Raw genomic sequence first — 26,414 nt, forward strand, 5'->3', positions numbered from 1 at the left:
AGGATTTAAAGTTCAGCACACTAATATCACCCAGCCACTATGGATACTGCCTCCGTTAATTACCTTGTACAAAATGCGGGGCGGGGGCAAGGGGCATGTATTGGGATTATTTTATATCTCCTAGCTTGCAAGATGGATGTTTATGTCCTGGTCATGATCATGGGCATAAAACAAGGTATGCATCCTGCACAATTGATGTCTATTTTCGAGGCACATGTCACCAATAGCAATACACATTATGATGTAGCATTGTCATGCCATCAAATAAGTGTCCCGCAAACGGATAATTGGGATGATAGTATTATGTAGTACATGTACTTTGTCAACGGAATGCAATTAGTGTCATAGACAACTCCAAGCTTTTGACTTTGGCTATTTTGTGGATTAACTGTTTTTCAAAATTGCAGCTATACTTTGCATTCGATTCTTTTTCATGATTTGAATATTAACAGCACTCCGATAAATGCATAAACTATAGCACAGTAGCTCTCCACTATGTTCAAGTGGTGAGCTACAAAGTCGAGAGAGAGAATTAATAGTACACGCAGTAAAGTAAACATAATTATCATTATGCTCATTTTCGTCTCCGTAAACATTACATTATCATAATCATGCAATATTTTTACGATACTGAAAAACTTCATATTGCATGCACAGGCAGTAAAGTAAACATAACTATAAGAAAGAATAAGAGATCTGCCAGCTGTGATTTTTAAACCTAGACCAATCTGGCTAGTGTAGCGTGGAGAGATGTCAACTGGCTAGACTCCAGATCATTAATCACCACTTGCAGTTGACCGTAACTGGGGTTTAGACCATCAGATCGGCCAGTTCTCACCTAAAAGATACCAAGTCATTACTGGGGGAGCAGCAGCTGCTGTGAGAGAATTCCAAGAGCTACTCGCCGCGGAAAAAAGTTGTACTTGGAGTAATCTGTAGAGACGGAAATGTATCTGAATTTTCTTCTTTTGATCTGGTATGCTTTGAGGAGTGAGATCTGATGCCCAAATGTTCATGAGGTTGCTTGCTATCTTACGCACTAGAATTAACCATACCTCGAATAATGTTACTCAAAGGATTCCCACTTAGATCTTCCATTATGAGCTCAAACTGATAATATTTTTGTAGCAGTTAGTTGCATACTGAGTACACCTGTAACTCATGACATCTGATGAGCACATTATCTAACCAAAGTCTTCTAAGGGGGCAGGGGATAGTTTTGTAAATTGGTCCTGGCAAATTTCTTATGTTTTATGATACAACTTTTTCAGCTATTATTGTTTAATAACTAAACATAAGGATGTATTTGTGAATTAGGTGTTCTGGGCTTCTGCTGTTTTTGTTTTGTTGTTCTAGGGTTTAAAGCCATTTTTCAGCACAAGATAGGCTATACATGGCGGCCAGTATAACTGGTGGAGGAAGAACACTGGAAAACCCAGGGATGAACCACCGACCCACGAGAAGCTACTGGCAGGCTTTCCCACGTACTCATGCTAGCCGAGCCTTGGACTCGAACCCACCTAGACAGAGGTGAAATGGCAGTGATCTGGAACGGTGAGCGCTTTAGACCACTTGGGGCCCCCTGCTGTTCTTGAAATTGATACAAGGGATGTACACCTCACATAGTTACTTCACAGAATGTAGACAGTGAAATACTAACTGTTAGCTAGGAAGCAGAGTTAGCAACAAAGCATTAGACATGTGGGTTCAAGGCAAGTAGAATATCTCAAAAATGGCATGGGTGGCAACTAATTTGAACTGCATCAAGCTGTTTAGTACACTGTGTTTTTTAAATTTATCAGCCAGGAAAAGGGTTTGCATTTTTACTGGGAGCATCACATTCAGCATTTAAAAAAAAACTTTGGACATAAAAGGTGCATGTATAAATTTGGTGTTAGGGTACATAAATTGATTTGTCTTTTAAGTTAATATTAAGGTTTGTTTTATTACACTATCTAAAAATACTGACCTTTTTTGATCTCACTTGTGTATTTTATTTTTTAGGAATTTGTAAAGTAGGCAGATGGATTCAAAATTAAATTTGTGTATAAAGCTGCCCTTTGTACCGTTTTTTACTGGTGCAGTCAACAATATCTATTACTATTTTATGTATGTATGTGTGTTGTGCGTGTGTGTGTATGCATATACATATGTATGTATGTATGCATGATATGTATGTATGTATGTATGTATGTATGTATGTATGTATGTATGTGTGTGTGTGTGTGTATGTATGTATGTATGTATGTATGTATGTATGTATGTATGTATGTATGTATTTTGCATTAGCCTCATTGTACTACCTTCCTTTTTCCCATATCACTCTCTGCTGTGGAATACTCAGTCGAGGGGGAGGTAACTGTGTTTTGCACCACTATGTTAGAACTATTTCCATTGCAACAAAGTAGCACATTTTGAGTTTAACTTAAGAGATGTGGAACAATAATGGGGATTTTAATGTATTTTCTTGCTCTACCTGTAGGTGTCAAGCTCTGCACTCCTACTTTAATGATTACTATTCATATTTCAGTACAGACAGACAATAACAATTGCAGAACCTGTCATCGCACATTTTCTATGTAATTTAACTTCATAGCAGAAGACACATTTCAGAGAAATCATAAATATAGATAATATTATGAATGCTGAATGCCACCATTGGATCAGTCTTACAAATAGTGATGTATATGGTATCTTGCGGGCTATATTTTGGGGGAGAATTAAATGCTTAGTACACTGACTTTAAGTTTCTACCTTCATGACCTCACTATTAAGCTGACATCATATGCGAGATTCATATCTCACACCTGACTGATAATAACAAAGGTATCAATGTTATGCATAGAGTCCGTTATCAATTTCCAGTTACCTTGCTTTTTTGACTGGTACGCAAGTTTTTCTTGGCACCAACATCTCGACCTCCTCAAAGGCTATGATGTGATGTTTAATAATTAAACAGATGGAAATATTTGTGAACTGTGTTTCAGGCTTGTATTGTTCTTGAAATTGACATGAGACACATACACCTCAGATAGCTATTTCATAGTATGTAGAAAAGGAAATACCAATACAGGTAAAACCCATTATAACGTGAATCATTATAACTTGATTCTGCTTATAACATGATGGTAGCATGGCTCCCATTTTTTAATTTAAGGCGACCCATCTTTTTAACATCTTAAATACATGCTCTTAGAATAACCGATTATTTGTATTCCTAGCAGAATTTTAATCTCAGCATTGTGTTTAATGTTGTCTAACTTCCGAAAGTTTCTAAAACATATTGCAAAATATGATCAAGAGGTTAGTTAACATTCATGACATTGAAATTTCAAAGCAAATTTTCTATGAAGTTTTTCGAAAAATTTGTTAACGTGATCCCACTTACATCATGATGTTATTCTTTTGACCCTGCACATTGCATTATGACGAGTTTTACCTGTCATTGGCTATGAAGCAGAATCAGCCAGGAAATACCAACAGATGGCTAGAAAGCAGAGCTAGCCACCCATTACAGCAGACATGTAGGTTCACGGAGAGTACCTCAAAAACAGCCTGGACGGCAACTACTTTGAATTGTATCAAATTGTTTAATTGTTTAGCATACAATGTTTTTTTTTCTTCAGAATTATCATCTAGCGATGGGGTTTGCATGAGGATCACTTTAATTAAAAAATTACCTCAAGACTTGAAAAACAAATGTACAAATTTGGGTTTGGGTACATAAACGTTTCTGGTTTTGAACTTCATGGACTTATTTACATCAAGTAAATTATATTATGTTTTGTTTTTATTTTTTTTATGAATTTTTATCTTAAGCAGGTGGATACAGTATTAAATTTGTGAGTAAAAACTGTCCCTTACACCCATAAATTTAAAGCATCTAGCAGACTAAATTCTGAGCTACATGAGAAAAGAGCAATGGTAAGAAGTGATTTATACTACAGGAGAAAGAAACAACACGATATTGGCAATTTATTAAAAATGTGTATTATCAATTTATTGAATTTAAGCATCTAATGAGAATTCGTAACCACAGATATTAAAAAAATTATTAAACTAATATGTAGGAAAATGTCAATTATAATCCTCAATTATCTATGACCCACCTTTTCCGCTCCCTCCCACCAATGTTTAACCAAAACTTACAGTTTTTCCAATTATTTCAGACCCTTGCTTATACTACAGTTTTATGTTTACAGACTCCTGCTGTTCACGAGTTATTGAGGGAAACATGTGCCTATTTTCCATGCTGAAATTTTAAAAAAATAATCCCTGTGCACTGGTTTAGTCAGGGACTATCTAAAATTGTAATACTATTTCGCACTTAACAGATACAGCAGACTGGTTTACCCCAATAACTGTATACAAGTATTCTACAAGGATCTTGCTGGTAATTTAAACAATCTGTATAAAGTTCATCATCCAAACATTGACAGGTGCACATTATAACATCAATGGCTTTGATGAAACCCCACTAAGTATCCACGGGGCTACTTCTGACACCACCCAACCTCATCCCTTTTATACCAGCTACAGAGTACATGAATGGGTCAATGAAACATCACAATTCTCTGTGCATACAATTAATTTCTCATCAGACTAATTTCTCTGTTAGCCAGAGTTATTATAAATCCAAATGCACAATTTACTTGTCAACAGTTCATCACAAAATCCAAGCTGCCAGCCTGACCCAACACAATCATACAGATGCACAGCAACAGAGCACTGACAACTACTAGAGTGTCGAGTTGAATAGAACTCTGGCATGCTTTATCTTTACTGAAGAAAACAACTTGGACCATACAATAACTATGTACCTTGAACCATATTTTTACAATTTCTTTGTCAAACATTGCTAATCCACCTAATGTTCATCAAAATATCACTTCAACATGATCACATAAAGGGTGGGGGTTTTTGATGGGTGAGTGTGTGTGTTAGTTAATCTATTGGGGGATGGGTTTAAATACAATCTAATCCATTATTCTGCCAGTTTGGCACCAAGTTTTTAAATAAGATTATTCAAAGTCAAATTTCAGAATATTAAAGTTATTGGGCCACTTCTATAGCACTGCCTTGTACTATGCTTCTTTCCTTCTCTCTCCCTTTCTAGCCTTCTTTTGGGAACCAGTCTCTCCCTTTAGAGTATGCAAAAAAAAAAAAAACCACATAAGACCCTAACTGGGCAAAGGAGCCTAACTTGATCATCCCTATCAAACATAAAAATGAGACTGGGGATCTCATTAGGAACTGAAGGTAACCGATTATTAACCAGAGAAACCCAGGGTGGCATAGAAGAGAAACAATATCATAATTACTACTGAACGAAAAGCAACCCCCTTTTTCCACTACCAAGGTAGGCAGCTTGCTTCTTCTTGCTAATGATAAGGGGAGTACGAAGACAGTCTTAAGTCTCCAACAAAGTCTTACTCAGTGGTTCTTAACAGGGTTTTGACAACATCCAAAGAACACATGAAAGATTTCATCAAATCATTAGTCAGCAAGATACTGCCCTCTGAAGCTCAAAATACCCGATGAGATCATAAAGATGAGGTTAGTCCCAATGGCAGAACCCTTAGAGAACCTGAAAGTGTTAGAAGGGTTGCCGTATGGCCCTTTATACTGGAAACTGGACAGTCTCTTTACATAAAAAGGAAGAGAAGAAAATCTGCAACTGTATTCAAAGGAGGTCAGCTAGGATGAACACGTTTCCTGTTCCAACAATCACAGAAGGTTCTCAACTTTGCATCATAAACCCTGGAAACAGACTGTCAATTAGTCTAAACAATGCAGCTGGTATCCTTGCTTTAAAACCAGTCCTGGCATACTGATCACTTGAGATAAGCCAAGTATGAAAGTAGAGAATGTGTTGGTTGTTATGGTAAAGAGACTGATTTATGTGACAGAAGGTCCCTTCTTTGTGGTTATCTCCTGGACTCGTCTACCAACAGATCAAGAAGGTCAATGAATCAACTGTTGGGGCCACTGGGAGCTATCACGATGAGCCAAGCAGTGGAGATCCTGACTTGGTGGAGCACCTGTGAAATTATTTTGATAGGAAGGCATATGCATACAGATGATCCCATTGAGGCATCCACTGCCCACATTCACTGATATGGTACTGGAGAAACATGAAAAGGGAGCTTGTTGTTCAGTCTCATAGTTAACAGTCAGAAAAGTGACTCTGCTACCAACTGGTGTAGAGACCATTTCACAAGGACCTCCTCTGGATGGACTGTATGCCAGGATATTCCTCTTGTCTAGAATATGGCAGACTCAGAGTTATCTCAGAGGAGGCTGCACATCAGAGGTTCAGACTTCCACACAAAGAGATGGAGTATGTGCACCTCCCTAACAAATGAGGTCACCTCTGTCTGTGTGGGTATGAGTCTAGGATTCGGCCAATGTGGGTATGTGAGAAAGCTTGCCAGTAGCTTCTTGTGGGTCGGTGGTTCTTCTCGGGGTTTTCCTGGGTTCTTCCTCCACCATTAATACTGGCCGCCATGCATAGCCTATCGTGTGCTGAAAAATGGAGATAAACCCCACAACAACAACAATAACAAAAACAAATGAGGTATGCTTCTACTGAGGTACTGTCCTAGGTTATCATAATGCAATGATGCTTCATGAAGTTGACATGCCCCTGTAAGGCCAGAAACACTACCCATAATATTTAGTTGTTCATACTATACAGAGGATAGCTTGTTCCCAGGATTAAAATCCCTGAAAAACCGAACCCTTTAACTGGATCCCAACGAGATCTAGCATGGTCTCCAGTTTGCTTGAAGCAGAAACTAGAGAGGCCACAAGGAAAATTTCCCTATTGGAAGCAAGTCTGCAGTCTTGTTCAGAGCTCCCAGGAAAGAAAATGTAAATGTAAGCTAACATCAAACTATCTCTAGGATGGTAAGGAAAAACATCTCTACCTATACAAAGTCCTGCAAAGTATGAGATCCAACTTCTCTAGCTTTGGGATAACACCAAGATGGGTCACTGTTGACCAATCAATGAGCTGGTCCGTCAGAAGAGAATCTATAAGGATGTTGTGCATCAACTAGTCAATGAAATACTGGAGGATTTGAATCTCTAATGATCTCAAGTGGCTTGCAACCACACCCATCATCCTAGTAAATGCTCTGGGCCATAGGTGAGGTCAAACAAAAGTACTTGCTATTGAAATACCCCCTAGCAGAGACACAACTGGATTTTATTTCTGTGTGGAGCGAAGATGGGGATGTGAAAGTACACATTCTGAAGATCAGTGTCTTGCAGCATTTCTGAGGCGGTAGTCACCATCCTGAAGCATTTTTCCCCCAAGCAACCTGTTTATGGAGAAAGGGCAACAGAAAATCAAAGCTTCCCTTCTTTTATGACACCAAAAGGATTAGGAAATAGAAAGCCAGAATTTGGTAATTTTCCACCCTCTCAACTGTGCCTTTTCATAAAAGGGCATGTACCTCTTCCCTTAACAGAACCAGTTTTGACTTGTGAAAGATGGAGGTAAGTAATAGAGTAGGATGTTCCCAGTAGCCATCATATACAGTGCAATGAACCTGCAAGAGAGGGCACAACATCCTAGGGCTGACCCCTCCCTCCTTGAGGAAAGGATGATGAATCTGAAGACATTCTCTCTTGGCCTTTCTGACTGCTTTGTTTACTGAATGAAGGGCAAGAGAGAGCTCTGATTTGAAGCTGCATGCGAGACTGTTGAAGAACTTGGTAGACAGTCTCATAAGGAAGTCAGGGTGCGTGCGCTTCTTTTCCAGTTTCCAAAGGCTATGAGCTGCTGCCAGGGATCTATGTTGTTTTCTCTAAAATTATGTTATGCCACGGAGGGAGTCAGGCTTTCAAAGAAGACCACTGCCTGTGGAGGTGCAGATGTTAAAAAGGTTTTTGCTGTGCTCCACCAAGACCTTTGATGTCTCCAAAACATCATCTTTGCAGAGGTAACAAAGCTCCGCAGACAGCATCATTGACATGGACAGTGCATGTCTTTGCTACAGCCTCCAGCAATTACCGAAGTGTCTCTGGAGACAATGGTTCATCCATCAAGAGACTGAAGTTGATTGCCAAAAAGAGATCAGCATGCATGGTGATCATCACATGAGAAAGGACCTTAAGCTCCAGGGTTATGACCAAGAGGTGAGCCCAGGTCCCAGTTACCATTCCTGCTTGTGAGTCTAATGTGGGTGGGGAGCTTATAGGACCATGCCAGCAAATGGTCTCAAAAGCTGGAGGCAGAAACCAGTGACTGAATCTTATGAGACAGGTCAGAGCACCCCTTTTGCTGCCTGTTGAATACTTATCAGGGGAAAGCTTCTGTGTAACCTCCTGGACCAATGCAGAATATGGAAGCCACAGGTCTGGTCAAGATGCTGCCCCAGAGAGACTCTCTGGACTGGAGGGAATCCTTTTGTTCTCAGTTCCAGAAGGCTTAGAAGATAAGCCTCACATAAGAAGGTAGTAAACTTTGTTCATTGCCTTTGCAAATATCTAAACTTACTCTGTCTCTAACTCCTGGCCTAGACACTAATGGAGGTGTAGGGATCATCAACATTGGCTCCTCTGAACACTTGTTTTAATCCACCATGAATGAAACGATATTGTCCTGAGAACACTCTCAAGAAAGGACTGTCTCTCCTACTTTCTCTTTCTGGAGAGGGAGACTTTGAAATGGAATAGCCCTCATCTCAAATCTGCTCATGAGGGGTTTTGGGAGTAATTCTACCAGCAGACCATCTAGGCAAATGGGATTGATGATCCCTTCTAGGTGATCTAGAAATTGGAGCAGGGCCATAGTAGGAAAATTTGTCCTGCCCTGAGACCAAGTGAGGGTCATCCAACGGCTGGGGTTGGGGTTGGGGGCTTGAGGGAACACTCGCTTTCTGGAAAGTTGGAGTCCCGTCATTCCACAGGAACTAAAAGTGAATAATCCAACCCTGGTGACCAGTGTTTTTAAGTCCAGTGACCAGTTACACTGATGAGTCAAGGGATAAAAATTTGATTTATTAAATCACATCAGATTTATTTGAATGAGATCAATGCTCTTTCCTCTCAGGAATGTGAGATTAACTAATCTTATTCACAGGGATACTGACCTTGACAGAGCACTGCTCATATTCAAGCAGGAGGTGCAACTTTCTCTGAGGAGTTTTTCTTCCCCTGAGAGGGCCAAGGACTGATCCTTCATTGGCATTGATGGCATTGTAATGTGTGTCAGGAAACCTTGACCCTACGGTTATATCTGAACCAAAGAGTTCACAAAATGTTCTTGTCTCAGTGGAAGTAGTCTTACCCAACAAGGAGAGATCAAGACACCTCCTGGAAACTCTAAAAGGTAGAGCTTTATCCAAAACAGAAAGTCCATAACCATAAAAAAGTCAACAATATTTATTCTACCACTGGAACAAAGAATGGGGATACAATTTAATGAAGCACTGCTTTTAGCAAGATGCAAAAAGACACTGAAATCTGCAAAAGAATATAGATAACACTCAGATGAAGTAAGGACTGATGAGACAAACAATCAATCAATACAAAAAGGTGGGTGAAATGCCAAATTCGGACAAGTAATGCACACAGTGTCAAAGGAAGAAACTATTCCATATGCTGGCTGTAATTAAGGTGTAAGACTGAGATCATGTAATTTTCAATTTTGGCCCTCCAGTACGAAATGGAGGAGGAAATAATGAGCTAGAATCCCAGAACAGGAAAGTAGTACACAGTAGTTTGTAATGTATTACCACTATTAAGACTACTTTTACACAGAAGTCAGAAAGGATATTGCCTAAGCTGGCATACGACTGAATTACGATGTCTCTTGTAATAGAAGGTTTCTCAACAACCAGTACATGGCATCTGACTAAAAATTTTACTTAAGAGAACAGTGGCATAAAACACATCTAACCAAAATGGCTGTTCCCATGTGCTGGATAAATCAGCCTGAATTAGTCTAAAGTACACTATCTTTAGCAGTTATTAAAATGCAGAAAACTGCTTGCCAGACTAGACAATATCAGCTTCTGAAAGTGAATTGAATCAATGACAAAATATAAAAAAGTGAAAAAAATGTTATTGGCTTTTTTTATTTTTTACAATCTACCTTCAAGCCCAGAAAGTGAAAAATGACCAAGAACAGCAAGCAGGTTTTAATAGAGGCATATCTGAAGTAAGACCAAGTTATATATTCTATAACCAAATTACACCCATCAAGCATTTACAAAAATAAAGGTTATTAAATGTTCTTTAACAATACCTAAAATACACAAGGTATTTTTTAAATAGCCAGGATAACCAGTGAGGAAATCCTGGAAAATTCTTTTCCTTTAAAAATCTAACCCAATGCAAAATATGAAACTGTAGAGTACCACCATATCCACTCAACCTTGCATGTGAAAATGAGCTAAATGGAAAGGTCACCGATATCAACAGACCATGAAATGTCACAGCAACCTCACTATCATTGAAAAATGTAGTACTCCACATAATAAATCTCAATACTAACTTGGGTGACTCTACAAATGCTGTTGTCGATAAAATGACCTGAATACAAACTATAACCTGAGAAAAAGCTCAAATTAAAGAAAAGTACAAATCAATGAACTAAAAACAAAAGGATACAAGCACCTATCCTCTTATGTTGCATTTAGTTCTCCTTCTGACACAATTATACACCAAGTTACAGGACTCCATAGCAAAAGTACCATAGAATACAAGCTAGATGCAAACTTTAACCAAAATCACTGGAACTTAAAATACTGGACACAGTGACCAAGTATTAACTGAAAAGTATGCTACAAAAGGCACATATAATACCAACATGTATGATTCCACAAACAATGGTGTCTAATAATATGACCCTAAACACAAACCCTAACCCAACTGTTGATTCCAAAAGAGATGGATGGTCTGAGAAACAATTCCTAAGCCAAAATTCAAAATTGCTTTGTAGGCTGTACAATAAAACTAAAATATACTTCTTTCTTCAGAATGATTTTCAAATATATCATAAGAAATATGTGATGTAAATTCTTTTTATAAACTGCAACACCAGTTTGTAACATCCGTAAACTGGCTCATAATGAGTGACCTCAGGTCAACTTAGGCCTCTTGTTAATAAAAAAAATTTTAACTGCAAGAATTTATGCTGGTGACTACATTAACAACATGTTATAGTAATAGGGACTATCATATTATTTGCCTACAAAACAAAAGCCACACATCTGCAAACTACATACTCAAGCAAAAAGCAGCTAAAGAAGTCAACTAAAGTGATCTAATGGTTTAATATTCCAGTTAGCACCTTTCATCACTCTTGATTCTACTCGAAAGATAGAGATGTTTATGCATTTTGCTGCATGTTACAGGCAAGTCACATTATTTGTGGGTCTAACAAATCTTGATCCACTAGCCAGTGGGCTACAAGAATGCATTCTCCTGGCTTCAATTTATGGAAATCCAGAAGCCCAGTGGGCTTCTATGAGATCTCATGAATTGCACCTTACTTCTTCAACACATACGCTCAAGTCCTTAAAGGTTTCTATATTTTTTAAAATCTTTATCCAAATCTGATGGTATATCACCGTTTATTTTCTATTACTGAAAGACCTGCATGCCAGATAGTTTTCTAATTCAATTCTGTTATCATTGTTTTAGATAAAGTTGTTAAATGCTGTTCTTTTTTCAATAACAGCAGCAATATTTGATGTCAGATCATAATCAGTTTTATAAATTTTAAGACCATTTTGCCAGGAAACATTCCATAAAATTTGGTCCAATTCTTTCTCAACTTTGGGAAGAAGACATTTAAAAAATTTCTATTTATAGTAATGGTGGCTATATTTGATGATAGATTGGCATTATTTGTAAATATTGTATGCCATTTATGACATAATGCTTTCTGTCCAATTTGGTCAAATTAGGCTTATCAGTTTTCAGATGAAGTTGTTTAAAGGTTTTTTTATTTTCCGTACCAGAAGCTGTATTTGGTGGTGGATGAGTAACATTTGTGCAGATTTAAAAACCTGTCAATTTTTTTTGTCAAATTCTGTTCAATGGTCATTTAAAAAAATTCTATTCTTAGTAATCGTGGCCATATTTGATAGCAGATTCACATTATTTTATACATAATCAAAACGTGTACATGCATAATTATTTTTAATTTTAGTAACACTATCCATAGTGGATTGGTTTTAGTTTGTACATAGTAAATACCCTTTATCTCAAATCCTGGTTAAATCCTGTTCAGCAGATTTTTAAAGAAGTCATTTAAAAATTGTCTTTTGCAGTAACTGCAGGAAGGCTGATTATTTTGATGGCAGACTGACATCATCTGAACAAGTTTGAAAGCTTTCCAATAGTTCTGGTCTGATTCTGTCACAAAGTATTTAAAAAAGTCTTTCTGTATTTATAGTAATAGTATCCACTTCTGACGTCACAGTGGCAGATCAGGATTTGTACAGAAATGAAAGTCCTTATTGCCAGGATGCTTTCTCTCAACTTTACTCAAACTATATTGTTTCTTGAGAAGGGGTCATTTAAAGGGTTTTCTATTTTTACTAACAACATGACATCATTTCTATAAATCTGAACAACTTTTAAAGCCTTTCATGCCAGAATATTCTATGCAAAATTTGACTAAAATTTACCAACTGGTTTTTGCCCCACCTCCCACCCAAACCCTTTAAGAACAACAAATGCTGAAGAATAAGATATTGCAGTCTGGACAATGGGTCATACCAAATGGCCATTTTAACTCAAGACCAGTTGAGTTACTTTACAAATGACAATAAACTTAAAAATCATTAAGGAAGATAATAGGCCAGTCTTGAAGTAATCAATTCCATACTCAAATGCTCTCTTTGAATTCTCTGGGCAACTAAATTTAATCCAGGCAACATAGTTCTTTTTCCAGTAGCCTGCTGGGCTACAGTATGAATTTGACATTTTGCATACCTTGCTTTTCACCTTAAGCATGGTTAATTGCATGCACACTGCCATACCTATTTCTGTGATGAAAGGTCAAACCCACCAGGCTGCTATGGTTGAGCTAATGCAGTTGAGCTATATAATGAGCAAGCATGCTCCAAGTGTATGGATATAAAAGTATTGGAACCTTTTACATTTACCATATATGTTGGGACACCATACAAAAGTTTCACCTTAAGTTCTGGGACAGGGAAAAAAAATGTTATTTTATTGTGTTCCAATATATATGGTAAATATGGTAGTCCTATTACAGCTTATCATGCAGGCACAACTCAATATCAAGATAAATACTTCATCTATAATTGAATAGTTTACAAATCTATGGTAAGATAGCTAATCAACTGCAAGAAATATTTAGGGTTTACCAAAATTAAACACTTCTTTTCCAAGTACAATGAAATGACCTTAAAGTCAAGAGTTGCAACATATTTAAAAGATTTGCAGGTCTTTCATACCTGAGATGGCCAGGTCTTGCAAGATTCTCTGTACAGCAAGGCACGTAACATATGTCCTTTGAATGGAGTTAAAATCTACTGTGGTAAAATGGATGGAAATATGGACAGATAAAAGAGATGAGAGGCAAAAATAAAATGCTATATAATCATCTTCAATCTTCACCCTTATTCATTAACCAATTACTGAACCCTCATTATAGCCAAATTGTCTCCCCATTTCATTCTTTATAACCCAAAGCTACTTCCTTGCCCCCATCCCCAATGGTAGGGGTGAAATGATACACCTCTGCTGCATATCGATACAATTCATGATACACAGCCTATGATATGATACATCATCAATAAACACATCAATTTGATGGAATTTTTCTCTTTAGAAGTCTGTCAGTGGTACAGTGTTGCTGTTTTATATGTGTTGACATATTGGTGCATCTCCAGTAGACAGATTAGACAGGCAGACAGACTAAACATCTGTTCATATGCCATTCTCATCTTTGGCAAAAAATTACATAAAAAGACCTACTTCTAAAACAGACTACCTGGTAGTTGTCAGTGATTGAATTCAACCTCTTAAGCTATTTCAGGTTGCTCTTGGTCACCAAGCCCTTCTTTTTTTTACAGTGCATGAATGCTTCAAAAAACCTTATGACCAATTTTATGTCTTCACATAAATTTGAAAGGCATTATGGGTAAAAATAGAAAAAATAGTGCAATTTACTCATGCAAAGAATATCTCATCTAGAACAAGTCTGAGTGCGCAAGCAGAGACACCGACCAACTAAATCCTTTACATTGTGCTTTCTGCAGATGCAAAATAACTGCCACTACCAGTCACAGACAGTTGTTACTGTCAGAAAAAATTAAATTGCTGACAGCATCCCCTCCCTTTCTACAAATTAACATGGTGGCTATAAGTTGTACTTTTTGGGATCTGCCCATTTGCCAATTTAGTTGAAATTTTATTTTAAAAAATCCTGTTGGCTCCTCAAGTTGTTGATTACATATATCAGCATGAAAAGAGACATTCCAACTTGCTCAATTTAAGGACATTACAGATCATTTATGAGCCACTTCTGTGCGCAGTATCTCTGTTACTTTGTATCTATTTGGACTGAGTTTGTATGATAATTCTTCTGGTGTCACACAGTGAACAAGCTAGAATTAGATTTGATTGGTGGTTATTGCTTTATCCCGGACTTAACAAACAACAGCTACCAATCAGAACTGAATGTAGCGTATTTTACTGGGTGACACACCCAAAATGTAGCCTTCAAATTCGATCCAAGTAGAAAAGATGTGAAGCAACAGAAAAACATCACATAAAAGTGGTTATTAAATGATTTTAAGAACAAAACTCATACAAGCAGAAGAACTCTGGAATGTTGTCTTTAAGTTGATATATGTTTCTGTTGTTGAAAATGGTGTCAGGATAAAATGATTAGCATGGAATTGGAAAGTGGTGGGGGCAGGCAGATATTCAACCATGAGATTAAGTCATCTTGTGCCACTTTGTAGAAGGAGATAAGGTACTGTCAATATTTTTCTTTATTGCTGATGTAAATGAGTGCACATGCCTACTACAGATGAATTCTCAATATAAAGAGTAAAAAGGAAAATCATTAAAAATTATTCATAACTGCAGAAGATTAAACTAACTTGGGTAAGTATTGTTTTATATTGATTGTTCACCTCTTGTATTGATATGGGTATCAATATGGAAAAAGTATTGATACATCGATTAATCATTTCACCCCTACACACTGGTCCTCTGTCTTTATAATCACACTGTTGCTTTCCAACCCTTCTATTTGACTAACCTGAAGTCTTGTCCTGGAAGTAGGCCAGAAGACATCTGGCAACAGCCTGGTGACACACGACCATTACATTTTCCTGACGCTCCAGCTCCTACAAGCAGCAAGGAAAATGGACATGAATAAGAGTACATAATCAAAAAAGTTAAGGGTGGATGATGTATATGGATATAGAAAAACAAAAATTAATCTAACCCCTTTCACATAAAAAATTCTGGATAAATAATTCATAACTGAGATTCAAGCAGGGCAGTAATACACTTCCTTTGCATCCATCTGGTCCAAGATTTGGTTCTGTTAAGTGACCACAAATAAGAATCAGTGGTTGACATTTTAGTGATTTCTTTACCAGTTTTTAAGTTGTCCTCAGTTAAGACCTAATCCCTCCATGTACAGAATTAAGGGAAGGTGAAGTATGAGATTGTTACTGCTTGTGATATACTGTTGTTGTTGTTATAGGGTTTAACGCCATTTTTCAGCACAAGATAGGCTATACATGGTGGCCAGTATTAATGGTGGAGGAAGAACCGGGAAAACCCCGGAAAGAACCACCGACCCACGAGAAGCTACCGGCAAGCTTTCTCACATATCCACATTTGCCAAGCCTTGGACTCGAACCCACGCAGACAGAGGCTTGTGATATAATTAATCACATTAAAAAAGTAGTGTATCAGTAACCAAGTTGCTCACGTAAATGTTACCATCTCTCCCACATACTACCCTACTCCAATGATTGAAAGGAGCCGATAGTTAAAAAAAAGGTAAACAACTCAACCGATAACAGTCCAAGTACAATGACTAGTCAACATTCATATGTTTTTGAAGATGACCAGCAATCTACTAGAAACTTTGAGACTAACTGCATTCACAAAAGTCTGTCATATGTTAAAGCCAGATATAAGTAAGGGAATTAACTCTTACAAAAAGTAAAACAGCACAAGGTTTGTCACTCATTATTAGATAATCATTATGTGTACAAAGTTTCAAAGTGATTCATAAAAATCTGCACGACTGGTTTTTACAGTATTCTGTCTAACCCTGTCTGATTCAGCTACATGGTAAAAGGGCAATAACTAACAACAAGAGTCCCATGAAGGAACCGATGCTCTCCTAGCTGAAAAGGATTTCCAGGAATCGAACATAAATTTTGTTCTTTATAACTGCCGAGTATTGAAACCATTTCTTCTATTCTTGAGACAATTTGATAATATAACTATTTTCCCATGCCAATTTCCACTGAAACTATGAAACACTTGCAAGTCATGCCAGACCAACAATTTTCAATCCAAGTTTTCTTTGGCTCCACTGTTTTAGGTTGCTGGCAAGAAACAGTTTTGTGCAGAACTGAGCTAATTTTTCAAGAAATCTCATACAGATGTGTGAACAATGTTTGAGTAGTCAAAGGTTTATTTAGCAATGTGAGGTGTTCCTGGAGCACCAAATCAAGTACACCTATGTATCACTACACTAATGGAGTCAATCAGCTGCTAACATTTGAGTTTCATGCTGTCCAGTTACTTTGTCAATGCAGCTAACCTTCTTTTCATAGATGTTCAAGGAAAAAGGAATTAACATTTAATGCACTCTTGACAGAGCTATGTTAAGTTTCTTGCTAGGAAAATGCCACTAAGAACGTGGCGATCTTGAAATACCTGGCACAACAGAAGCTTCATGTTCTCATACTTCTCTCACTGGAAGGGCTTAACAGAATTATGTTAGCAGATAGGCATGAGGAAAGAATCCATATACACTCCCTCTCTAACTTATTTTAAAATCCCATGCTAAAATTTCTTTATTATGATTATCATAATCTTGAGATACTTAGATAAACAGAAACAGTCTTCTCATGCTTCACTCACTGAAAGCTATTATCAGAATAATGTCTAAGGAAAAAAAATGATAATATATAGTCAAATCTATCCTAACAGTCACCTGAGTTCAGCTGTCACCTGGTCACAAGAGCCATTTTAATCCCACCCCCATTAAACCAGCTGGCCTGAGTGTTTCCCAATCATATGTGTGATGTGTGATTTGGATTTTAATATAGCTTTAACAATTTTTCAGTCATATTGCTATGATGTCTGCAATGTGGCAGTTTATAGTGATGTCTAGCTCTGGGGCATCATGCCGCAGACATGTAGCATAATGTCCCACCCAGTCACATTATTCTGACACCAGGCTGACCAGTCCTAACACTAACCTCTTAATACTGAGCACCAAGCGAGGCAGCTGTTAGTACCATTTTTTTAAGTCTTTGGTATGACTCAGTCGGGGATCGAACCCACAACCTCCTGCAGCCAAGTCCGATGCTCTAACCACTAGGCCAATGGAGCGGTCCCAATCATAGGTAAAATATGGATGCAACTGCTAAAAATTGATCAGAACTTCAACACATGTGACAATGATAGGAGAATCTGTGATGGTGTAAATGTACATGTGGGATTACAGTGAGGATACAATAATCTTGTGTGAAGCATTTTATTGTATTAACGTGTTATTTTTGTGTTGGCTAAACAGCTACACTAAATACATGTATCTTGATAGCATCTCACTACATGTAAATACATTTAAATACTAATTTTGATACTACTTTTACTACTACTACAAATAATGCTACTACTAGTTGGTGCACAGTAAATGCATTTGTCATGAAACAAGTTTGAGAGTTAAACCTGCCTTCACAGATCACCTGTTTACAAAGGCTACTTTGCCATATTCCCATGAATGGCTGCTGTAGATAGAATTGATTGTACTTAATCTCTATCACGTTAACATAATTCTGGCAAGAATCTTCTGATCTAGACTTGAAGCAATATAAGCATTTTCCTTGAGGATTCATTCTCTGGACACCTTAACAAAATTATGGTAGCATAGTCAAGCAGAAAGAGTAATCATAAAATCTCTCCCAGGCATAATTATGTTAGGATCCTATGCTATTCATTATGTTCAAGTCCCATCTTAAGTATTTCCTGATCTTGGGAATCTTTGAGAAACTTATGAATTTATATTCATAATGCTTAGTTCAGTCATGGAAGAACATCACTGGATTCTACTGACAGATAAATCAGGGAAAATAATATCTCAATTCCGTTCAAATATAATTCTTTTCAGGGGCTCTTGATAGTAGAATTCTGTTAAAAAGTTCCTGATCATGAGATATTTGGAGCCAAAAAGGCACTTTTTTTGTCATGGTTTGGTCACTGTAAGGCTATAACAGATTTGTAAAACTTCAAACAGGAATATGATTGGAGATGGTCTGTAGATGTACACATTGACTGACATTCTGATACAGTCCTTGGGGGTAAGGATTTGTGGGTTGGTGCTACCTTATATAAATTTTATTTAAACAACTCCCAAATCATAAGACTAATACCTTTGATGGTGTGTGTGTGTCTGTGTGTGTGTATGATTATTGACTTAAGTGCCAGTCTTTATCGGATAGTGGTTCAAATGGGAACCATGGGTCATGCCCCAGGGGCATATAATCATGGACCCTGGCAAATAAAATTGAAATGATCAAGATCCCCGCTATACAACTGCACATGCAGTTATCAAACATGAAATGAGGAATTCAGATATGCAAATGACTTAGACCCCATGGTCCATCCATACCCATAGGCATTCAGTGTCTGGGTTGTAAATGTGGAAACTACTGAAATAACAAACCCATAACCATACATATCTCTACCTACTTTGCTTTGGATGGGGAATGATAATGGCATAATACTTACCTGTTGACTTCTAGTAATAATAATAATAATAATAATAATAATAATAATAATAATAATAATTAGTGACATATGCATTATTTATGTATCCATTATTATAATTATCATTTTTGTCATTCTCTGACAGTGTGTGATTTGGATTTTTAATGTAGCCTGAACAATATTTCAGTCATATTGCTATGTCTGCAGTGTGACAGTTTAAAGTGATGTTTAAGCACTGAGGCATCATGCCACAGACATGTAGCATAATGTCCCACCCAGTCACATTATCCTGACACCAGGCTGACCAGTCCTAACACTAACCTCTTAATACTGAGTGCTAAGCGAGGCAGCTGTTAGTACCATTTTTATAAGTCTTTGGTATGACTTGGCCGGGGTTTGAAACCATGACCTCCTGCATCCGAGGTGGACAATCTAAACACTAGGCCACTGGAGCAGTCGATCAGTGTAACTTGCACATATATTTTAGGAAATTAGGGGGCATCTGATTCAGTGTTAAAGTCATATGCAGCCAAACTGTATACCCATCTACCACGTACAGAGGTATAAAAAAAACCTGATATGCATCAAAACCCCTTTGTTATTAAAATACATAAAAATGTTCTCTTTCTCACCAACATCCACACACACACACATGTGCATGCACCCCCCAAACAGACACACAGGGACATGACCTTCCTGAACACAGAACAGAACGGGTATCATGATAAGACAGCCAAAACATTACAAGGTGAGATGAGATGGAGGGCCCATTTTCATTTTTCATGCCCTTTGATTTACATCCTTTTTCTCTCAACAAAATGTTTCAGAATTAAGGCCCCATAAACTTGGAAGCTAATTCATACATCATCAAGAACCTAAGTAAAATCACGGGCTTAATACATGCAAGGTCAGTATATCTTACCAAGATGATACTCTTAATCTTTGACTACAATGTTTCATGTAATTTTCATACAAGAATTTTTAAAATTATTTTCAGGGTACCATGCATATATGTAAAATAATGAATTATCATTTTATGGTACTGACCATGTATGAAAAATAAAGTGATAATACAAGAACAAGGTCTTCTGAGCACATGATACTCGAAAATCTAATGGAACTAATGTACAAAATCTAATGGAACTAATGTACAAAATATTTTTTTGGTCTCAGTCTGCTCTCAGTGTAAGAATCTAGTTAGAAGTAGATGTACTAAAAAGACTTTAGTTATGAGAGAGAGATAAAGAGAGAGTGAGACCGGAGATATGGCTGAAACTAGAATATCTCTGTGCAAGATCATCTGCATTTAGAGTATGTAGCTGTTATAGTGTATTATGTTGGCAAAATGATTTAGATGGTCTGAACCTGTACTATTTATGGGTACAAGTTATTGGTAAATTGTATGCAATGATATGAGCCCATACTGTCAAAGTGCAATAGTAACCTTATCCAACTGCAATAAAATATAAAGAACTCAAAAATCTTGTTTTTATTTGATGCATCTGTGTGTGTGTCTGTGTGTTACATGTGTGAACTAAACAAGATAGGACTTTTTTATATTCATGAATGTATTTGATTAATGTATGAATCTATTTTATCCTTTTTGACAAACATTTCAAGTATCTTTTTATGAATTTTATACATATTCTCTGTAAAAGCTGCAACATCATGAAACTAAAATGACTGTCCTTTATGTATTTAACTGATTTCTACAGCCACCAGTAATTTATGTAAATACAAGTCTCTCTTTAATTTTTTTTCTTCCAAATTTACAAAAACTTAATGATGATAATTCTAAGAAACATTTTTAAATAAACTTTTGAGTATCTAAAACTGACACCGCTAAACCAGTTGGTCCCAATTTAAATAGCATTATTTGTTCTAAAAGGAAGAAAAATTGAAGGGCAGCTCTGCAATAGTATTGAAAATGTGTACACAAATACAGTTGAATTAGAGGTACAATCGGAGCTTGCTTTTTAATTTTAGTCCAATTCACAATAAGGAGTGGATTTCATTATCTGAGAGCTGCTGGCCATTGGCCACAGTTGACAATGACTTCAAAGGCACTGATCTAGAGCTCAGTTATAAGACAACAAAGCCCACTCTGACCCAGCTATTTCACCTTATTGGTTTTTGAAAGAAATCTAAATAAATAGGCATTATTTAAAATGAAAATATGCTTACAGGCGACTGGACTTGGCAACAAAATGTTTATGGTCATTTTCTTTGTCATATATTCATAAATTCTTTCTCTTCTTTTTTGTCAAAGTACATATTTATTATTTTTATTTTTTAATATCATCATCCAACTAAACACTATAAATATATTATACAGTCATGGATTGTGGTCATTTATGATTTTACATTCAGCCACTAATTTATAGGGGTTCTCAACCTTCAAGGTCACTCACCACTAGCTTACTGATGTCTGACTTCGCAAAACTAACAAACGATATAAAAAAGAAATGTACCATAAGTTTTCTATTCTTCATTCTAGTAAGCATTTTTCTTTTTCTTTATTTTGCTGGAGGTACGGTTGGACCCAAAGTAAATTTTAATTGCATGTATAAATAGGTCTTTTCATGGTCAGTAAATGTACCCATTCCTATAGGAAAGAGATGTCAATTTTTGCCAAGTTAAGACTCTAGGACAATGCCCCTTGGGGTAAGGATGGATCCAGGTGTAAATGTCAGTTGCATGTACAAATATTTATTTTCAATGAAACAGAAGTATATATGGTTGTTGGGTGGTAATGTCAATAGTTTTAACGTTATGATCAGAGGAAAAATCCCTGGGGGTAGGGATGGTTGCTAGCTAGGACCAAAGTAATTTGCATTTCTAAATTCATATTTTCATACTCAATAGTATATGCAGTGTTGTACAGTGTGGATCTGAACAGTTTCTCAATTATATACCATGGGCAATAATTACATCTTCCTTATGCATCATCTACGAGTTCAACTGAATCCCCTGTTTGATTGAGTCTGACAAATTGCACATGTTAGTCTTTTTAAATTGGTTCAAACTAAACTCTACAGGTAAAAATCACCACCATGTACTGTTTTATACACTGAAAACAGTTGTGTAAATCAGGGCTGTTCCATTTGAACATACATGGTACCCAGTTTTAAAAAAATATATATCAGGGTAGTACGTCAATTCGAAATGCATCTATGGGTGAGTACCCCACATTAAAAGTGCCTTCCCTTTGTCCCATGTATGTTTTACTGGAATAGCCCTCAGCAAACCATCATCAATCGTATACCAAAGTCTGAAGTCAATGAATTCTCTTGAGCCATTAAAATGACTAAACTCTGAGAAGATTAAGGCTTCTGTTGCTCAAAGTATCTCATGATCAGGACATAGTTAACAGAGTGCTGTTTGAACGAAATAGAAAGATTATTGTTTTTCTTGACTTGTCTGTGCAAAGAATTCTATTTAGTAACTCCAGTGACAGAAATCTCCATTACAAAACCCAAATGTTCCATTTTTTTCTCCAAGTATCAATAGATCAGGAGATTCTCAACATGGACTCTTTAACACAATTAGTAGCATGGGATTCAAATATAATTCTGAGATACTGGTTGGTTGTTAATTCCTCTGAACTATCTCATGATATAATTCTGTTAAGCCCATCCAGTGACAGAGTCGAAGAGGAAGATGCCTATATTGCTCCAAGTATCCCAAGTCAGGAGATACTTGTCAGAATTATCTTAGCATGGACCCAAGCAGAGTTCTGATAGATATTAAGTATATCGGCATTCTTTTCCTGAATTAAAACCAAAAGTATTCTGTTAAGCCCTTCCCATAAGTGAATGAAGAGAAGACGGCATCTGTTGTTTTAAATAGATCAATTTTAGGTGGTTCTTTTATAGAATTCTGTTTGCATCAGACTCTAACAGAATTCTGTTAAGAAGGGATTGTATTATCATTCTTTACTCAGGCCTATCTGCTAAATGACTTCTGTTAAGACTTCCAGTGAGAGAAGTATGAAAAAAAAAGCTTCCATTTCTCCAAGTATCTCAATATCAGAACACTCTTAAAAGCATTTACTATCAAGAGACCTAAAATAATTCTGTTAGGAGCTAAGTATATGTACATTCATTTCCCCAGTATATCTGTGCATTTCTGTAAGGAGAAACATAGTTGTTGGTGTTGTAGTTTTCGATTTAACACCATTTTTCAGCACATGATAGGCTATAAATGGCAGCCAGTATATCTGGCTGAGAAGGAACCTGGGAAAATCCCGGTAAGAACCACTAATCCATGGGAAGCTACTGGCAAGCTTTCTCGCATACCCACATTCTCTGAGTCTGAGATTTGAGATGGCAATCATAGGTAAAGAGAAAATTAGTTAGACTGAAATTTAATGAACCTGACAGTATGGGAACAGTCAAATGCAACTGGAAGCCATTTACAGTTATTCCATTCTAATGCAGTCTCCCAATGAAAACCAATGCCACCCTATCATTCAATAGCAAGGAACATTAAGCCTAAAGCATAAAATAAACTAAAACATTTTTTTAAATCAACCTTCAACGTATGATGACAAAGCAAACAGATCTGATTTGACCATTTCTGGAAAGGTCATTCTGCACCAAAAATTTGTCATTTGGTGCAAAATGCATCTATTTCCTATAATAATTTTGTGTATGTTGTATTCATGTTAGAGCTAAATATAAGTACCCTATGTACTTGTTTATATGTCTCACCCAGCACAAACTAAAACTACATAGACCCAGATCTGCTGTCATAGTATTCACCAGTAATCCTGGTTCTATGCAGTTTGCAGTTGGACCTAGCTTGTAAGCGAGTACATACAGTAAGATGGTGTAGGTGTATACACTGGATTTCATATTATGTGACAGCAAATCTGGGTCTAAGCAGTTTATTAGGACTAATCATTCAAACAAACATCATAGACCCTGATCTGCCATCACATAATGTGCCAGCAACTAAGGATTCTATGTTGTTTGCAGTTAGACCTGACCTGTCCATGAGTATATAGGATAATAAATCTCTGCAAGATGAATGTGAACATTACCATAATGACAGGTTCCAGCCTGGACACCAAGTCCTGGTATGACTGAAACAGAGACAGAAATTCTGTGAGTATACAATAATGACTAACACTAACACCATAAATTGGAAATGTCTACTCATATCTATTGAAATTTGAGTTTCTAGATTAGGACAAGTTGTTTTGGTATGACTGCTGTCTGATATTCTGTGTGGACAAGTTACTTTGATATGTGTTCTGTGTGATATACTGTGTGGACAAATGGTTTTCGTATGTGGCCAATGAGTTTGTGAACCTGTTTTTTATATACCCTGGACCTCCGCTAGCCTTCACATTTGGTACCAAATGCGAAAGAATGTTGAAACTGGCACTATTTTTTACTGACTGTTGGAAGTTGCTGGCAACAAATTTTTATAAAGTAAATTTTTAATTTTTGGCTGATATAAAGTGACTTGAGCCACTAAATACCTGTTTTCACTCTCTGCAGCAGTCAGTGGATCATGTCAGTAGATGAATAAGACATTATTCGCACATGATTGTAGCTAGCTGCAAGCTGTCAGTCAGTTTTCAGAAGCAATTAAATGTGATTAGTAAGGAAGTAAGGAAAGACTGGCAGACTTGCTATACTCTAATATTCAACAGGTCAGCAAAAAGATTTGGTGTCAATTGCACATGTGGCTCATTCATGTTTCCTGCAAACTGAGAGTCTGAGGTGCATGTGGGACTGCTTAAGAGTTTTAGGGATTATTTACTTATATAACATGTTTTTGTGGTCTGAACTCCAATGAGTAACACAGGATGCCTGTCACTGACTGTAAAGGGCCTGAATCGCTTATATCAATGAAAAAAAAATGTATGTTACAAAACATGTCTGTATCAAGAACAAAGAATATGGCTAATCTAGCTCTGAAAAACAAAGATTTATATCCAGTAGCATCTGAGGCAGCTACCAGGTTACTTGTTGCACCTATTTCTACTGCAGACTGTGAGAGGGGGGTTCAGTCACCAGAATCAGATCAAAACAAACTTACGAAATTCAATAGGTATATCTACTCAAATAATTTAATGAGAATTTGTATTGATGGGCCCAGTTTTGAGAATATTGATTTCAGGAAGGCATTTAAGAAATGGTCTGGGACAAAATAAAGGCAGACATTGATGAAGTGTCAGTGACATTGTTCATAAAGACTAAGCAGTATTTTTTATTATCAGTTATAAAGAAACATTCTTATTCATTCCTGCTTTTCATATGCTATACACTGAAATTCATGTGTATCTAATGGTATTGTTATATTCATTAATAATTATTCTTGTGCTTTCAAATGTGATAAAAAGATGTAAAAACTGTTTTATTATCGTGTTTATATAGATTAAAAATAGGGCCAATATAATATGCATATATTTAGGTCCCTGCATCATAGCAAAAAATGGCTCCTTTGGCTGAAAAGTGGCTCCAAATTTTAAATTTGGCGAATTTCATGGCGCAAATAAAAGTATTTCCAAGGGAGGCCCTGTATCCAATAATTTATAGTTAGCATCAGTGATCAGATTTCTTAACAATATGAGGAAAACAAAATAATAATAATCAAATAAATATGTGTGTTTATTCTTTGCTCGATTTCATAATTTCATTCACTACACTTGCAGGCATATCAGGCAAGTTGCATCATGTCATCAAGTATAAAGATGGATGATGCCACTATGTCATGACCTTCACCCTTATTGATGACATATACCCTACATTAAGACTATGGGGAAGAAATTACCATCTGTACTCGCTTATGAGTCAAATTGCAAACAAAAAAATCCTGATCTGCTGTAACATAATGTGCCTACAAATCAGGGTCTATGCTGTTCATCCTACTGATTACTCCTAACAAACTGCATAGAACCAGATCTGGTGGTATATTATGCAATGGCAGATCTCTGTCTATGCAGTTTGCAGTTGGACTTATAAGTGAGTATATATGGCTTTGCATATATTGTACTGTTAAAGTCTATAGGATTTTTAAAAGCAAGAACTCTATTTATGGCCAAATATTGATACAGTATGCACACACACTGATAATGTATGCATGTGAGCTTGTCCATTTGTGAGATACAAGTTTACCAATCCATAGTTTAAAAAAAAGTCCTAAATGATTTTGTCTATTTGAAAATTCTAAAATGATATTTTGTATCTTTTCTTACCTCCCCTGTTGGATATCGATAGTGGAACTTGTCCTGATCTCTCTTGGCAAATTCCTCTGGATACTTGTCTGCTATTTCTTCATAAGTCATCCCTTCGCATATACCCTGCAATAAAAAAAAAAAAAAAGAGTTCTGTGAGTGGTTATACGCCTGCCCCATGATTAACGGTCCTCTCTGAGGAAACAGTGAGGCACGGTTGACTCTGGAGATTACTGACCAAAGTATGTCAATAACCTGG

General features: G+C 36.7%; 1 protein-coding gene across 9 annotated transcripts in view; it reads right to left on the reverse strand.

The window, feature by feature from the left end:
* Positions 1-26,414, reverse strand: part of LOC149799563 (6-phosphofructo-2-kinase/fructose-2,6-bisphosphatase-like) — a 171,226-nt gene that overhangs the window by 43,521 nt on the left and 101,291 nt on the right. For 8 of the 9 annotated variants that reach the window (XR_016421187.1, XR_016421189.1, XR_016421188.1 and 5 more), the window contains 3 exons: positions 26,177-26,281; positions 24,011-24,052; positions 15,263-15,350 (listed from right to left, as the gene is read on the reverse strand). Coding sequence is in view for 6 of the 9 variants with exons in the window: in XM_089958894.1 (XP_089815020.1) it covers positions 15,263-15,350; positions 24,011-24,052; positions 26,177-26,281 (235 nt within the window). In the remaining 3 variants the exon portion in view is untranslated. Of the gene's footprint in view, positions 1-13,376; positions 13,502-15,262; positions 15,351-24,010; positions 24,053-26,176; positions 26,282-26,414 lie in introns of those variants that run through there. The other variant, XM_089958897.1, reaches the window with a different exon arrangement.

This window comes from Sinohyriopsis cumingii, chromosome 5 (genome assembly GCF_028554795.1).
Source record: "Sinohyriopsis cumingii isolate HCF-2022 chromosome 5, ASM2855479v2, whole genome shotgun sequence".
NCBI classification, from domain to species: Eukaryota; Metazoa; Mollusca; class Bivalvia; order Unionida; family Unionidae; genus Sinohyriopsis; species Sinohyriopsis cumingii.